The 17766-nt window shown below is 38.4% G+C and overlaps 1 protein-coding gene and 1 long non-coding RNA gene across 2 annotated transcripts in view; both read left to right on the forward strand.

Annotated features, from left to right (window-relative positions):
* The window catches only part of LOC149915326 (spondin-1-like), a gene marked incomplete at its 5' end in the record, with an annotated part of 55049 nt that overhangs the window by 29359 nt on the left and 7924 nt on the right, over positions 1 to 17766 (forward strand). The window contains 6 exons of the mRNA XM_090122305.1: positions 14905 to 15106; positions 15277 to 15417; positions 15787 to 15862; positions 16319 to 16501; positions 16835 to 17005; positions 17109 to 17276. Coding sequence (XP_089978431.1) covers positions 14905 to 15106; positions 15277 to 15417; positions 15787 to 15862; positions 16319 to 16501; positions 16835 to 17005; positions 17109 to 17276 — 941 coding nt within the window. The remainder of the gene's footprint in view (positions 1 to 14904; positions 15107 to 15276; positions 15418 to 15786; positions 15863 to 16318; positions 16502 to 16834; positions 17006 to 17108; positions 17277 to 17766) is intronic.
* Positions 4236 to 14896, forward strand: LOC149915327 (uncharacterized). Its single transcript, XR_016459191.1, has 3 exons — positions 4236 to 4274; positions 6748 to 6910; positions 14780 to 14896. It is a non-coding gene; the product is annotated as an uncharacterized LOC149915327 (long non-coding RNA).

The following is a 17766-nucleotide window of genomic DNA, read 5'->3' on the forward strand; positions in this document are numbered from 1 at the left end:
TGAAATTCTGACTTTAAAGTACTTGCAGGGAATGCATTCTTCCTCGGGTGTAGTGGTATCAGTATACAACGTGCTGTCAAATGAAAGTAGTTTTTCTTATCTTACTTTATAAACAAGGGAACCGCTGCCTTTCTCTCAGCTGTGTTTCAGGCAGAACCAAATTTTACTTTTCAGCTGCAAATCATTGGCTTTTGGCAGTGTGAACGATAAAATATAGCAAGTGCAGATGGTGCAGATGATATCCAAATTTGCATATCTGGCAATTGCAAAATAGTCAAGCCATGACATCAGAATTTGGGGATACTGAGAATAAGACTTGTGAAGAAGATGTGTATGAAATTTCATAGGAGCTAATATCCTTAAAAATTTTGGCTCAGTGAGCATTGTCATGTAAATAAGACTTTGTCAGGATAGTCCACCAGAAGAAAACAAACAAAAATCTTGATCAGCTTGTCCCACTCTATAACATGAGTTATGTAGCCAATTACAAGAATTAAAATTGGATTCTCTTGGGAGATATGGGCAAGAGTAGGTTAGTGGGCATGGAAGCAGCTGTCAATTGTACATTTTGGCCAGGGCTGAGTTGTCTTCAGTGTTTTGTGGTCCAAGCCATGTAGTGTTGTCAGTGCCCTTGCTGTTTTCACAGCTGCCTGTTTTTTCGTGGTCATTCTGTCCTTCATGCTCTGTGATTCATCACCATCATTATCATATACGTATCTTATCATATCTCATGTTACTATGATAGAATCATTTGAGTTGGAAGGGACTCCTAAAGGCCATCTGGACTAACCCTCCTGCAATAAACAGTAACAACGCATCTACAGGTTGATCAGGTCCTCAGAGCTGTGTCCAGCCTAACCTTGAATGTCTCCAATGTTGGAGCATCCACCAGCTTTCTGGGCAACCTGTGGCAGTCAGACACCATTTCCCCTCTGCTGCCATCTGTCACACGGTAACAGAACGTATTGGGATGTTGGTGGGAGTGTTCAAGTTCTACTGCCATACCACCAACATCCACCTCTGATGTTGTGAGTCAACATAATAAAATAGGAGGCATCCCTTTCAGAGCAGCCCTTCTGTTTGTTTGGTAATTCTTGCATCCAACTACTTTTTGTAGTTCTTCTAAACCAAGACGTCATTCAGCACTATGGAAGGTGACAAGCATTTTTCTTGATTGTAATTTGGAACTGAAGTCCAGAAAACCATTCCCTCCTATCTTACATCTCTCCTGTTTCCTTTTCCGCTCTCTGTGATGTTTGAGTAGTTATGGTCCTATGGTTTTCCTTTTCCTCTTGACTGTGTGCAGACCTTATTCTTTTTCTTTTCAATTTAAGCAGCTGTTCCCCATTTATTTGGAGATTACCTGAAAATGCTTCAGTAAACACTTGAAAGTGAAGCTTAGCAGAAAAGGGGGCCTATTCCTTTATAAATCAGATGGATAGAACTAATTAGTCCAAACAATTTATAAGCTGGGTATCCTTTTTATCCTCTACAAATTATCTCATCAGTCCCCTTCCATTTCAGTCTTTAGAAATCCTTGGTATCTTTTCTCTGACTACAGATAAATTAGGGCTGTTTTTCTGTATCAGAAAATAAAACAGAATATTTCCAAATATTTTTCAGCATTGAAATAGCTAATACGGCTAAGCTGGGCAACAGAGCAAACTGCTTCAGAAGACAAGCAGCTAGTATCCTATAGAAAGGTGATGGGAAATGAAAAAGAACTCTGATCTGAAATATGTTTGAACTGATGGAGTCACACTCTCACAGATTCTACATTTTCCTTCTGTCATTCTAGTCTTTCAGTCCTTATTTTCTTCCAGAATTCTTCTGCCACAATTTGAACAGAAATTCTGATTCTGCAGTGAATTTGCTGTTCCAGGTGCATCCGCACTACAGTACAGAATTACCCAAGTACTGCCAAGGCACTGATGAGTAGGGAATTTCTTCTATTTGAGAATCTAGTTTGCTTCTTGTTCTACTGCTTTTCTACTCACCTTTTTTTTTTTTTTTTTTACTTTATTATAATTTACTATTCTTTTTGTGCTCACAAAACATCTGTTCCTACAGTAGCCTCGATATTTAGGTCGTTGGATGATTACTTAGACGGTGTTAAATGGAGAACCACTTAAGTCAGAAATGAGGCTTTTCAGTATCTTCTGAAGTACAATGAATAACTGCCGCTTCCCATTGTACTTTTCATTGTTGAAGATCTCAGTTTATTGTCTGATATCCTACACTTCATGACTCACGCAGCCTTAATGTTGTGTTGTCTCACTGATAAATATCCTTGTGTAAAACTAAAGATAACAGCCCAAGGCTATGTAAACAGTTGCATACTTAAAAGATGGCTTCAGCAGTGAAAGCAGCTTTAATAAATAACAATTTGTGACTATATTTATTTACTGATAATATCTAATCGGCTCCATCAGATGGCAGACAGCTGAAAGACTCCAGGTTTGTAAAGATATGTGTTGCTGAGCCTCTCTTTTGATTTCTCAAATGTTGCAAGCTCTGTGTGGTAGAGACAACTATTTGCTACGAACACCTCATTCCCATAATTTCAGCCTGCATCTGTGACTGAAGGTTCTTGAAGTGCTTACATACCTAAATAGGCAGGAGTAACATTACTAAGTGCATAAAATACAACTAACCTTCAACATCCCCAGAACTGACTGCGTTTTCACAAGGGTGAGGAGACCTCTGATAGCCAACGGACGCAAGTAAATCAATTTTACTTCCTGAATTCAGTCATTCCTCTGCCTATTGCATTAGCAAGGGTCTGATCTGACAGAAGTCTTCACTTACACTGTTTAAGTTAGCCAGACATCCATATGGCCAGCAAAATACTTTCTCCTGATGTAGAGAAGACTGTTCCAGTACTTGGAAAATCTATATTTAATTCTTCTTTCTTCCTGAGGAGAGTTGAATGGCAATGCTTTTCTCTGTATGTAAAAGGCAAAGCAGCAAGCTACATAGTGAGCATCCTTGAGTACCACAAACCATGTTCTTTTTGCTCAAGCTTTGCCATTTTGCATGGAACATGTAAGTATTAGCCAGAGAAAGAAAGCAATCACTAGAATCTTCTCCTTAAGAAAAGGGAGGGGAGACAGAAGAGCCTCTGAAGGAGATTCATATGAAAAAATATGTGGTGAAGAGTGAGTTAACCAGCTTCGTGAGATGGGGAAGGGTATGTGTGGGATAAGCACAGCTCAGTGACATGTTCTCCTTGTTAGAAATCACTGTCTTTATTTTGTGGTACTTACACCAATGACCATAGCTTTTTTTAGTTCCTGACTACCTTGGAAGGGGGGATGTTTGTGGCCAAGAAAAATATGCGCCATTTCCAGGTTTTTAGCTTTTTTTTTTTTTTTTTTAGACACCTGCAAAGTACTTAAAGTACAACGCATGAACTAGGTACATCTTGGAAAAGAAAAAACATATGTAGGTTTCCTTTTTTACTGAATTCAGTGTAGGAAAAAATAAACAATAGTGCAAATAATTTGCTTAGATCTGAAATTGATTTTCCATTACTTAATTTCTCTGTGCTGGAAATAGGAATAAATTAAATAAATTTGCATTACATTTATAATAGATGGGTGTGTATTTTTAGAATGAAGATTTTAAGTAGGCATGTTTGTGTTTCCCTATAAAATAAATACATCATTTGTGGAATCCTTTTAAGATTCTATGGAACTACTTCAGAAGTAATTTTTTAAAAATAATTTATGAAGTTGATGTTTATACCTATCCATCTGTAGAATAAGAGAAATTAATTTACCTATCCCTCTCTATGAATTATCTATTTTTTTCTAAGCTGCTGATATGGATAAAATGTAAGTGCACACATTCCACCAATAAGTTGGCACTTTTCCTTTCATAAGATATATATTAAAGAATACTTATAGGTTATATTCAAAATCAGTACCCTCTTGTGCTGCCTACTCTAGGATTACCTCTTGTGATTCCTTCTTTTGTGTCCCATGAAGAAGCTGAAACAATTTTCTGTCCTACCACCCAACGCTCTATCAGTAAATGCTGATATTGCTGTCTGTATGGGAACTGCTGAATCATGCCTGTACCTCTGATTGACCACCCGAGGCAAGCAATGAGTCAGCCCTAGGAGCACAGGTGAAGGCAATTCAGCTGTGCTACTGGACGGGGTGGAGCCTGGCTGCACCTCTCCTAGAACCCATTTAAGAGCTGACTACAGCTGGGGAGGGATCTCTTTTGGAGATCACTCTTGGAGTCTTCTCAGTGAGCCCAGGACAAGGGTAAGCTTTCCATCCATTCTTCTTTAGCGCGATAACCTGTTTAGCCTAACTTTCTTGAATATTTCTTAATTGTAACATCCGTATATTCATTGATTATACAGTGTCAGGATGCAGTTCATAAAAATAAACACTAGAAATAAATTATTCACTTGCTTTATTAATCAAGTCCTTAGACTGCCCAGCAGAGAAACTGAAATGCTTAACACACAACTGTTTAACTGGCATGCTGAGAGCCTGAATACAGACTTATTCTAAACAGCATTTAACCAGCTGTAGTGGTTTAAATTTTATTTTTTGTTTCCTCCAAAGAGATAAGAGAAGTTCATCTCATAGTCTTTTAATCATCTATTCACTGTATATCATTAACATTTGATTCTACAAATTGCTTATAAACACCATCCGCCTAATGATTTGTAGCTCGTACATGTGTAATTTCACTTACAGTGACTAAGAGTCAGCAGAGGGTTATAGAGCAACAAGGAAGCTTATTATTTATTGCTACGTATTATATTCTGTATAATGCTCATTTTTGTTGCACGCTTGTTAGGTATTTTCTCCTAATTGGTTAATGCTGCATTTATCTTCTCCTTCTGTACTTTTAGGAAAGGAAGGTTCAGGTATTTTCTTGCTTCACACGTTTATATGTACATCTGTAGCTTCATTTAACCCATTGAGCGTCTCTTGATGTGCATATGGGTGCACTACTTTTAAGTCTCTTTTAATGGTGAAAATTTAAGTGTAGTTAATGCTTATTGTAAGAGGAAAGCAAAGCAGCTGTCATATCTTCTGGTGAGTAAAGGTTGAATATATGAAAGGCTGGGATGTTATTTTAATTAAAGAGAAAGTGACGTTGGTCACGTGGGCAACTCCTTGTTGTGCTGTGAGCACAACCTAGTGACCTCAGAGTGCTCGTGGGACTTTGGCTCTGTGTGTAGAGAGCTGGTGTGTGATGGATACATACAGGGGAGCTCACAACTCTGTTCCAACACCCTGCTGCTTTGGACACCAGAAAGATTTTGATAGCATAATAGACTTCTGCAAAAGATTTTCTGTTCTTTAATAGTTGCAAATAGTAGTGAATATTTAATACAGTTGTGAATAGTACGGCCCTCGCAGAATATCTGATATATTGAGTCATTATAGAGAATACAGAATACACTTGGTAGCAGTACTGCTACAGAAGCAGCCTAATAAGTGTAAGGCTCTACAAAGACGTGATTTTTATTCACAAAGTTCAACATTCCTTCAATTTTCAATTATTTTCTTTTTAAAAAAAAATCACTTAAACTTCTGTATTACAGATAAATTCTTCTCTCAGTGTGCATGGCGATGCTATTAATGTCAGCTGATTTACTTCAAAGCAACAATGCAGATGATTTCATTTCTGCATAGCTGTTCAGTTAGCAGATGACACTTCTGACTTTCCTCATATAAGTAGTGACATCAGTATGATTTGTGAGGGTACAATCTCTCTCCATATAGTGAAGTGGATAGTATGAACAGTTCAAATAGAGCAACTGATTAAAACAGAAACCTAAGTAATTATCATACTCGGACAATGTAAAATTGTGTTCTAAAGCCAACTTTAATGACCAATATAAAGATTTTTTTGGGGGTGGGGGTTGTTGGCAGAAATAGCTTAAGTTGTGACTGCTGCTAATAGCTCATAGTATTGACAGATCTTTGACCATAGTAGTAAGATCATTACTTGAACAGCATGTGGTTAAGCAGTCTGCCATAAAAGCCAACCCTGTTACTGTCATTGTAACAGAGACGGTTCTGTACCTGAAGTGCACTGAAGTCACAATAACGTGATTTTTCAATGCAATAACTGCAGCATCCAGGAAAATCAAACTTCCAGCCAAGAAGTAATTAAATTTGTACAAGCCTAACTGTCTCATTCATAACAAGTCGTCATGAACAACTCAAAAAATAAAAGGATATAAAATAGCTAGTAGCTAGAGCATGAAGAATTGGAACAAGGCACAGGCTGATAAACTGTCTCAGTTACAAATTTATTCTTGGTGACTTGCCATTATAATGAAGTGAGATGAGTGAAATGTGGTTATATTTGACATATCGCTGGATCTATGTTATCCAAAAAGAGGGTTTTTTTTTTTCTGAAGAATTATGATGTGCTTCTCTCTTGACAGATGAGTTGATTTAAATTTTGAGATGCTTGGAAGTACTTCTTAAATCCCTAAGCATCTCTTTTCAAGTAGAGATACACTTCTATGAGAATAATTGTGATATTGTGTAGTGTGGCTTGTATTTTGCCTTAAGTAGGCACTTCGGGAATATTTTTAAAAGACTGTGTGTGTGTGTGAGGTATGTCTCATCTAAATTTAAAACTCTACCTTAATTCTGTGATGAGATCATCACAATCTCTGTAGCCTATTCATTTATAGCCATGCACAGTTTTCATAATGAAGAGCTGCCTAAGCTATCTACATTCATAAGAAGTATTCTGCAGCAGGAGCAGATCTATGGAATGAGACGGTGCTGAGAGACTGCCATGTTTTGGGGACAGGAGGCTGCTTGGGGACCGTGGCTGCAGCACAGTAGGAGTGCAAGGGAAAGCTGTGGGCCAGAAGTGAGGTCTGCCCTCTGAGGGCACTCCGGGAGGTCAGCCAGAGGTAGGTAAGGCACTGGGAAATCCCGATCTCAAGGAAAATACCTCAGGATGTGTCCATCCCAGCTTCTACAGGGTGATGTTGCACAGTGTATCGTTAACACGTTACAGCTCAGTGCAGGCACAGAACAGTAGCGAGTTATTTCAGTGTTTGCCTGACTGGAGGAAGGTTGCATGTTCTGTCACCTGATTGTCTGAGTGATTTTGACAAATGGTTTCACATTTGGCAAGCATAAAATGTGCAAAATGTTACATATCAACTATAGTTCTCCTTGTTTGATACTTATTACTATGCCTTCTTTTCTGTTTGTTTAATTTCACTGTATTTTAAGCATTCAGATTGAAATTTCCAAGCCAAACTGGAGCAAAATACAGCGTTGTGCTTAGATATAAAACGTTTTAATAGTTTGATAACTATAAAAATCTTGTATTGCCATGTTTTGGAAAAACAATAATCAATGAGTTGAAAAACTCACATCTGACCATGTTTAATGAAGTATAAAGATCTCAGTATTGCCACAGTTGCTTGTTGATGTCTGGTAGCTCATTATTTCTTCAGAAACTGACCTTATTTGAGAGGCCATAGAAAGCATAAGTGGATGAACAAAAGTTTGAGAAAGACACGGCGAAAGACAGAGGCAGTGAAAGCAAAACTGAGTGCAGAGCTCACTCAGACTGATGGGAGAAATGTTTTTGGAGTGAGGCCTTTTGGAACACAGAACAATCTACAGTAGTGAAATGTGAGATATACTGGCGAACAGCAAGAAGAGGTAGAAGAAAATAGCATGTATGAACCATCTGTACCTGAGGTTTATATATTGCACAGACAGATGTAGATGATGAAACACTCTTTCTTTAGTCATCCTACAGCGTGACCTCTTTCTTCTGTTAATGACAAGTGAAAAAATTCTCTTGAAGTCTTAAAACTAAGGATCACAGAACTATTCTGAGTACAACCTATTTTTTTAGAAACAAGCTTCTTAAAGTAGAAGTTTAGTGGGAAATGCAATAAAGGCAGGAGGAAGTCTTTTGTTAGAGGAAAAATAGGTTATCTACAGAATAAGTTCAGATGTGTCAATTAAAGTATCTTTTTCAGATTTATGAATTCAGTTTATTTGATGAGATCTCTTGTCATAATCCTACATGGAAAAATGCTTTCTAGCAGAATATTTGTTATATGGAGAAAATGAAAAAGCTTCATCTTTAAAAATTTCAGGTTTCTTGCTGAACTGCTCACAAATGAACAGGAGTGCAATTTTAATAATTAAAGTTTATCATTTTAGACTTAAAAAATGATCCAGTTAGTTATAAGCTGTGATAGTAGCTTATGATGTTCTTGCACGCTTTCTAGGGATGCTATTGTATGTCCTACTGCAAAGAAAGAAAACCATAAAACAAAAAAGCCGCATCACGTTGTGTAGCTGTGTGCTTTTTAGATGTAATCTTTCCCTAGCGTGGTTGTACTATTTGCACCTGGCAGCTCAAAGTCATGGTAACTTAAGTAGCTTAGTGATGTGCTCTGGGAATAGCATGTGATGCAAAGATTTCTGTTGCTTCTCCCCAGTCTCCAAATGCCATGATTTAGAAAGTATACATTTTGATTCTTTCATGGCAACTTTCATTTCTGTAGTGTCCCTACTGTGTGTGTCTTTACCTTTTATTTTGAAAATCTATTCTTTTTTCCACAAATCCCTATCTTGTTATCTCCCACTGTCATGTTGCCCTGTCTAGCCTAAGGTGGGGGTACAAGCCTGTATCTGCCAGTCCAGACTTAAATGAAATTTTCTTCCACAACATGACAGCACATTGCTAAGAAACATTCTCAAAGTTTGGGGATTTTGTGTACAAAATCAGAGGCATGAGAAAGCCAGACATCATTTCCTGTTTCTATGGCAACACGATGGTGTGTCTAGCTCAGCTATTTTCTCCTTCTATGATTTTATAGATAGCTGGGATGAATCCAGTGAAGTTCAGTATCATCAAAAATAGAAGAATTCTAACTGAGTCTAATCAGAAGGCATATAGATAGCAAGGCATAAAGGACAATCTCATCTGCAAATAAAATACAGATAGGGAAAAAGTCAGTTATTGCATCTTCTGATAACATGAAGGCAAATACATAAACCACTCTGGAGTTGCAAAACAATTCTATGTGCTCCAGCTTCCCATTTGACTAATGGGTGAATTCCTGCGCTTTATGTCCAAAAGTTTCCTGTGGTACACCATCCCCTTCTGCAGCACATCCTTCCTCCAGAAAGTAAATGACAAATTTTATCCAGAAAGCAGAAATATTTGTTTCACCCAAACCAAAAGAAATATTTGAAGTAAGACCCAGAGAAAACACAATTTAAAAACCCATACAGAATAACTGGCACGTTTACCAGGTTTGATCTTTCATCTAAATTTGAAATTGAATCCAGTTGAGCTCAAAGTACATTTTACGTTTGGATAATTAAGACAAAGATCTTAACCATACGAATTTCCACTGTATTAACATCTTAGGAACTTAACAAGATGGAGTAGTCTCAATGTTGTATGTGCAGCTGGATTATCCTATTTTAATGGATTTGCAGAGCTCCATTTAAATGAACAGCAGAGCCTCTTATTTTTAACAGAAAACAAGTTCACCTGATTTCTGGGTTGCATGCCAGAATCACAAGGCTGACACAGTCCTCCATAAGTTTCTAACTCTTCCAGCACACAGTCGTATGCTGTTGTCAAGTACTACAATTTACCTAAGTCTTCACAGTTGTATACGTTGATAAGATGTCAACTAAATCCTAATCAAAAAGTGAAATCATGCTTATAAAATGAATGAATGCTTTAACTGTTACATGTACTATAGAGAGTCAGGAAAGCTTCATTGTTTGGCAGATGGGCTGACTCCCACATTAAGAAATTCATAATTTAGTCTCAAAAAAGTAAGGGAGAACATATGTGTTTGTTGGAAAAGGAAAAAAAAACAACCTTTCCATCTTTTTTTTTGTCAGAGCAACCACATATGGCAGTTTCATTTTCTATCACTTACCATTTTCTTTCTATTTAAAATTCAAATGTCACTAGCCAAGAAAAAAGTTGGGTATTAAGACATGCAAAGGCTTCTCAGCTAAGAACAATCACTACAAAGAACTTTACACAGATTTGCAATATTCAATTAGAACAAACTTACTCATCCCATTCTATCTTTGCTCTTGTTTTTCTTATGCATCCCTTCCATTAATAGTTACTATTTTAATGTTTTTTTCCAGCCACCTCTTGTCTTTGCTTAAGCCAAAATCATTTCACTTTATAACTTTGTGAGTAATCCTGTATGCATTATTTTCACACAATTACATGTCTACTTAGTAACCCTATGATCTTCCTCCTGCGTAAGTACTCTCCAAATAATGGCAAGAGTTTATCAGTTAAATCTACATTTATATATCTTGTATATATACATATATATATATATATATATATTATTATTAGAATCTATATGCAGAATTTAAATTTTTGAATCACTATTTCTTTTCATTGCTAGGAATGTGATTTACCCTAATCCTCATTTTCAGACACCAAAAGTCATATACATGCCTTTTGTATAGGCTGGATGATATGAAATGTGTGTTGTATTAATGAAGGTGGAAAGATTCTGGTCATCTTCAGGGGTTACACAGGACCGGGGGGAAAATTCTGAGCTCCTGACACTTGCAAAATAGATGGTGTTGAAATGCATGAGAATATTTTAAAATCTTTGAAGGTAAGTTGAAGGCATATCCACATTTTGCAGATATTCTAGTAACTAGCCTCATAGGCATTGTGGTCAGAAAGGATCTATCTGCTGTAAGGCAGCTTTTCAGAAACTACAGGCCTAACTTGAGATATCTGAGAGCTTTATTTTCTAGTGACAAAAGCCTGGTCACATTTCTTATATGCTAGAACCATGCTGAAGGTCTTAAAGTAAATATATGGCATGTTAATGAATAAGATATCATTATTACCTAAAATAGCATTCAAGGTACTTCTAGCTGACAATATGAAAAAGCTGAAAGAACCTGCTGTGCGAAGTCCCTTGCTTTTGTAATGCTTTAAAAATGCCCTGACTAATGCTATTTTACAGCAGCGTTTGTTCTGATTAGTGGCTTTAATGTCACTGGTAATGAGGTAATCCTTTACTCAGTTGTGTATGTCCATGTTCTTTAGCTGGTTATGGGTACTATTTTCATTTTAAGAGCTGATGCGTAGCAAAGCAAGAGAGTGTTTTTGGTTTCTGTTTTTTTTTCCAAAGCAAAAAGACACATGGCTGAGAATTTGTGACAGGTTTCTTTACTCTTCTCAAAACAAAATAGACTCTTACTGTCACTGCCTCTGATGTGGCACTCAGAGACAATAACAGCTTGGCATTAAGACGTGTTTCAACCTTTTTGTAGGAATGTCAATCAAATCTGTTGACTGTTCTTTGCACTGTAGTTTACTTTCCCAACGTGTACCTGGGACTAGAGGCAGGCCGAACTCCTCCGTCACTGTGCTGCTCACCAGGCTCAGGCCACCAGGTGCCCTGTTGCCAGCGCTGCCTGGAGCTGGCCCATCACCGCAGTGTGTGGGCACACAGCACTCCAGGGGTCACCTTCAGCAGAGCCCAGGTGGGGACGGGCTCCTCCTGTGTGTATGTAGGGCAGCCAGTAGTAAAAACCGGCTGTGATGGTACAAAGTCAGCCCTGTAGGTGGTCTTATTTGTTGAGCTGCTTAGTGTTATGGAGACAGAGTGTGTGCGCTTTGGCTGTCTTTTTATATTTTTCCTTTGTATGCAAATCAAACAGTAAACCAGGAATAGCCTCGAAGTTTTATTCTGCAAAATATTCCTTTCGCTATTCCTGTCCGCTCACTCTCTATAATCTTCCTTAGCTGTGCTCTGTTATGTTTTACAGGGAGGGCAGTAGAACACATCAGTATTGATTCAACACTCAAAAATATGTCTTGCAGCAAGTTGAGTTTTCCACTGCATTGTCAAAGACCTTCTTAACCCCTCAGCTCCTGGCAGCGATAGCATCAGCAACTAGATTTTTCACTTAGGGAAAACAAAGCAAAGTCGTGTTTGTGCCCTTTTAACCTTTTAAAAAAAAAGGAAAGGAGCATCTTCTTGTGATGCTGTTTGTGTCATCCATATAGCTGGGGATCCAAATCATGTTAACAAAGAGAAAGCAAAATAAAAAATTAAAAAAAAAATGGGAAAAAAAAAATTAGGATGCAGGACACTCTCTAGAACTTTGCTTCACTCTGTGTTATGTGACAGGAATTGTCAGCAGGCTGATCAGGCTCACAGTGGAAAAGTACTGCCAGCTTCAAGCAACAAAAGCAGCAATCCCAGCCCTGTGGGGCTCTGAGGGTTGTCACCTCGAGCTTACCTAGATGTTTAGAATTTGCTGTGCAACTCATAGTCACCTCTGTTTTTATGCATGTACATGTGTAGGGAAAAGTGACATATTTGTCTGTTACAGCAAATTCAACTCAGTTGAATTCTTGTGGACACTGTCAAATGCACAACTTGGCACAGATGACAACTTTCTTAAAATTTGACTGCACCTTAGGACAGCCCGTTTCCCTTCTTTAATTAGAGCAATTCAAGAAGGGCTGCAAATCACACATGCCGATGTTGTACAGGTCTGGTTCAAATGCGAGGTACACTGTTTACAAGTATCCATGCAGAAAGTAGTTGCTAGAATGAAGTAGGAAGCCCAACAAGGTTATTTTATGATAATGCTTTTCAAGCCTGCCTATCAAAACAGTTTTTATGTTCCACCTACAATGTTATGTTGCACTGCAGACAGCATGTGCACACCTGCACATGAGTGGTAGAAGAATAAAGAGAAAACTGGCCTCTGTGCATCCTCTAGCAATTTCTACCTTTCTGTGCTGAGCAATCATGGGATAAAGTACTGTAAAATGGCTCTGACCCAAGCTGTCCTAAAGAAGGAACCAGTTTTTGCACAGTGCTTGAAGCTGAAGAGTTACGGGAGGCTCAGGATTGCTGATGTGATGTAATGCATGCCAAGTCTTGTAGGCAGAGCATCTCCTATGAAGTGTTTTACACTTTACACTTTACCCAGTTTCAAAATATTGAATTGACAATTAGACTTAAACACACAGTGTTTAATTATATTAATAGCATAATTAATATTTACTTTCCTAAGAAAGCATTTGGAGACAATGCAGGATAGCAAGCGATGAAGGATGTTCATTACAATGTGTCTGAAGTAGGCTTCCTGTGATTTCTGATCTTTTGTCTTCAACCTGTAGGAGTGTCTGCCTCTCCTGTTTTGCGGAGAGCACATCTGCATAGTGCAGTGAGATGTAATGTCAGGACACTGCTCTGGCTTTTCCTCTGAAACAGCTGATCTGGGTGTCTGTCCTGTGTTCAGACGTATTTCTAACCTTGAGATCAGGCATACACATAGGCATTTATTTAATTATTCACTGTTATTTGTGTATGGTTTAGACTCTTTCTGTGTCCTTTCAGAAACTCTTTGAACCCCATTAAGCTACTAAGTCATGTAGTTAAGTAGATTTTTAAAGAACAATCACTATGTACTTGACAAATATATCAGAATACTGTACTGACTAAGAGAGCATTTGATACCTTCATTCATTATTTTATTACTTTACAGTAGAGAAATTTTTCCATTGAAATCAGATTTCAGTCTGTCATGGGGGAAAAAGAGTTGTTTGCATCTCCTTCTGGGAAAGGGAGAATTAATGCCATCAAACACTTAGAAACTCTTCTACTCAGTGTCTTCAATTCAATATAAGGCATTTTACACAGTAAGAAACAATTCCTGAAGACCCCAGAACAGAGGTGCCTTCTTATGCAACTTCTCTCTGGGAAGGGAACTGGGTACGCTAACTTGGACATTTGAAACTGCATGAGAACTATTGAGGAACACTGTCCTTGGGCTGTTGGGTTTCGTTTGTTTATTTCTTTGCTTTAATGTACTGAGAGCAGTATGAGACAGAATAAATGCACAAATGAAAAACAAAACGCCCCATTTTGACAGTGAGGCAAGCATTTATAATAAAAACAAACTCCTTGGGGCAGGAGAACAGCGTATGTGCATTATGTACATGCAGGTACCCTATCCAAAGAGACAAGTAACACAGTAAAAGAAAAACAGCAAATGTATATAAAAAATGTATATAAAGAATCTGTGAACTTTAGATGCTCGAAAAGTATCTAAAAAGCAGTATTTTTTGGCATAACACTGGAAAAAAGGAAAAAAAAAAAACCTGGCTTTATCAATCCAAGTCCTGTAACTGAAGAAAACTTGCAATGACATCAGGCAAATGTTTGGTAGTACAAGATTGCCAAAATCATATATTAAATGCGTCAGCATTCATTGTTGTTCATGGGAAAGATGCCACTAAGAGTTCCAGCTTTTCAGCTGTTAAACAGAAACCTACAGTTTCCCTGTGTGTAGGAATGTGGTAGTTGCTCCTCAGCATGGCAGAACACTGCATGTTGCAGCATCAGTTCTTCCCAAGAGAATGGCTGACAAAGGCCAGATGAATAGCGATGCTTTCACACACCCTGGCAGGGACCTGCCTAAGTCTTGGCTGAACTCTCTGGGACTGGCAGCAGCTATCAATCTCTCACTTACTCTCACATGAGCACTAAAATGGCACTGATCAGTGCCTTTTCATACACACACATACATTTCCAAGCACTTTTGGACATTGGAATTTGTATTCTTTTTATTCTTTTTCTTTTTTTCTTTTTTTTTGGGGGGGGGAGAGGCAGGGGGAGGCTAGTCAGAACCATCCCAGCAACCAAAATCTCAACATGATGCCCTGCTTTTTTTTTTTTTTTTTTTTTCCTCCTCCACTCTGTGTTTTTCATAAGTGTCCTGCTTCTCACCTCTGTGCAGTGTCACGCCAGTGTTTCACGTTATGAAGCATCAGTTTCCTTGCCCTCTAACAAAAAATTTGAGTGCAGTTGCTAAAAACCTTTGTGCGCTCAATTTGCAGGAGAGCTGCTCCCTCTGCTGAGTTTTCTGTTGATCGCCACCGGCACCTGATGTCCTTCCTCACCATGCTGGGGCCCAGTCCTGACTGGAACGTGGGCCTTTCTGCTGAGGACCTCTGCACCAAGGACTGCGGCTGGGTTCAGAAAGTTGTGCAGGATTTAATCCCCTGGGATGCCGGCACGGACAGTGGTGTTACCTATGAGGTATTTGGTTGACTTGCAATGCATTTCACCTAAATTTATTTGCCTGAATTTACCTGAAGTCAGTGAAGAATGGAAGTTATTTAATCCGCAGTCATGTGGATTATGTGCCTGTATACTACTTTGCTCATTTTGTTCTTAACCATATTTTGTTTTCTTTCTTCTGACCGCAGTCTCCTAACAAACCTACAGTTCCTCAAGAGAAGATCAGACCGCTTACAAGCTTAGATCACCCTCAAAGTCCATTTTATGATCCAGAAGGAGGATCTATCAAGCTGGTAGCCAGAGTTGTCATTGAAAGAATTGCACGCAAGGTACAATTTTATACATAAAATCCTCAAGGAAGCAAAAACCACAATCTCTAAGACAAAATTTTTTCTTCTTCCTGCCACCAGATCTCTGCTCCCTAATCTACCTCCAATAAATATAATGGTAGAAAATATTGTTTTTGCATTTTAAATTATCTTGAGATACTCTTTGTCTAACTTCCAATAATTACTGAATCTGCTTAGTTGCAGATTTTTTTTTTTAATAGAAGAGAAAAAAACACGATCTAATGAGTTATTCAGTGTTTTCTCTTGTTGCTGCTGTAGCTCCAGCAGTGCCTCTCAGTGCACTGTCTCAACCCCTCTACACATACAGATTCTTACATCCAACCTCCACGATCATTTCTTTGTTTATAGGGGGAGCAGTGCAACATCGTACCTGATAACATAGATGATATTGTGGCAGATCTAGCACCAGAAGAAAAAGAAGAAGGTACTTTCTGAATTAGTTTCTGCTGGACTATACTTTGTTCTGTTCTCCACTGTTATTTCTAGATATAGTAAGAAACTAACTTAGGAGCAGAAATAAGTTCCACTTATTCGCACTTATTAGTCAGAAAGTGACTTAGTTTTTCGTCCTTTCTAGTATGTATGTACTATTAGCCTCCACTTATAGAGGAAATACATTGCATGTGTAGCTGGCAGATGACAATAACAATAAAAGCAATAAAAGATAACCTTTAGGGGGTTCAACGTAAAGTGGTGTTGGGTTTTTTCTTTTGTTTTTCAAATCAAATTTGTCAGGTTTTTGAGTTAAAATGAAGTGGTTTAGAGTGCAGAAAGAAATAACATTTCACCTTAACATCTAAAGTAATTCCTAGCCAAGTTTAAAGAGAAGCGGACGGAAGATGATGTACTGTTAATGTTTACTGCCTTTTCTTGTTTTTAGATGATACCCCTGAGACCTGCATATATTCAAATTGGTCCCCCTGGTCAGCCTGCAGCTCCTCTACCTGTGAGAAGGGCAAGAGGATGAGGCAGAGAATGCTTAAAGCTCAGCTGGACCTCAGTGTGCCCTGTCCTGATACTCAAGATTTTCAGCCATGCATGGGTCCAGGCTGCAGTGATGAAGGTAATCAAGAGGAAAGGGTACAGAAGAACAATGCATAGGGCCACTCTTTTCTTTTAAAATTCTGCTGTATGATCTGGGTTTTAGCAAAAATAAGAACAACTGCAGAAGAATACAATTTCAAATGGTCTGTGATGAACTCTGCAGTTTAGCTGAGTGGGTGCATGGAGTACACAGAAGTGTAAAGGAAAGGAGTAAAGTAAGCAACAGAGAAGATAGGATGTGAGAGGCAACATTAAAGTGACTCTGCATATAAATGGACAGCTGTAGATTTATTGGTGGGTGGGCAGGTGATCATGTAAATATTAGCAATTGAAATGGTCCTCTGTATTTTAGATGGTTCCACTTGCATGATGTCTGACTGGATTACATGGTCCCCCTGTAGTGTTTCCTGTGGAATGGGAACGCGATCTAGAGAGAGATATGTAAAACAATTCCCAGAAGATGGTTCTATGTGCAAAGTGCCTACTGAAGAAACTGAGAAATGTATTGTAAATGAGGAATGTTGTAAGTATTTCTTTTAGCTTTGTAAAATCCAGTTAATAGAAGAACTGCCTGATACATTTTTTCATATGAGCCCTATTACTGAAGGATCTTCTGTTTTGTGTAGCCCCTAGCAGCTGCCTTGTCACTGAATGGGGAGAGTGGGATGAATGCAGTGCTAGCTGTGGCATGGGAATGAAAAGACGACACAGAATGATCAAGATGACTCCTGCTGATGGATCCATGTGCAAGGCAGAAACTACAGAGGCAGAGAAATGCATGATGCCTGAATGCCGTAAGTGTCTGTGAATTCATCTCCTCTGCTACAGAGAGAGATATCATTTCTGATGTGCTGCTCCATCACACCACAGAACATAGCCCAAGCACAAGCAGCATTGCTTTTTCTGGTCCTCCTGAGGATTGGATCCCTTAAGGAAAGTGCACTATGAACCACTTTCACCAACAGAACCTAAGTATAGGTAAAATGTATTCAGTGGTGTGCTACTCACAAGCCATACTCTAATTTTATGGGATATGAGGTGTATTTAATAATAAGTCAAGAATGATACCATGCCCTTTTCTTTTAGCCTGTGAGCAGTCCAGGAACTGAGTTGCACCTTTTGTTCAACCAGTCAGCCTCATCCTTATCCTACCTCTAAATATTCTGTTAGTTTTGTGGGTTTTTTTTAAAGAAACGTTAAGATTTTCAACAATGACAAAATGAAATTAAGTTAAATGTGGAAGGTAAATATCCCATCTCACATTAGGTCAGTATGACTTCCTGT

This window comes from Phasianus colchicus, chromosome 21 (genome assembly GCF_987193195.1).
Source record: "Phasianus colchicus chromosome 21, bPhaCol1.hap1.1, whole genome shotgun sequence".
Taxonomy (NCBI): domain Eukaryota; kingdom Metazoa; phylum Chordata; class Aves; order Galliformes; family Phasianidae; genus Phasianus; species Phasianus colchicus.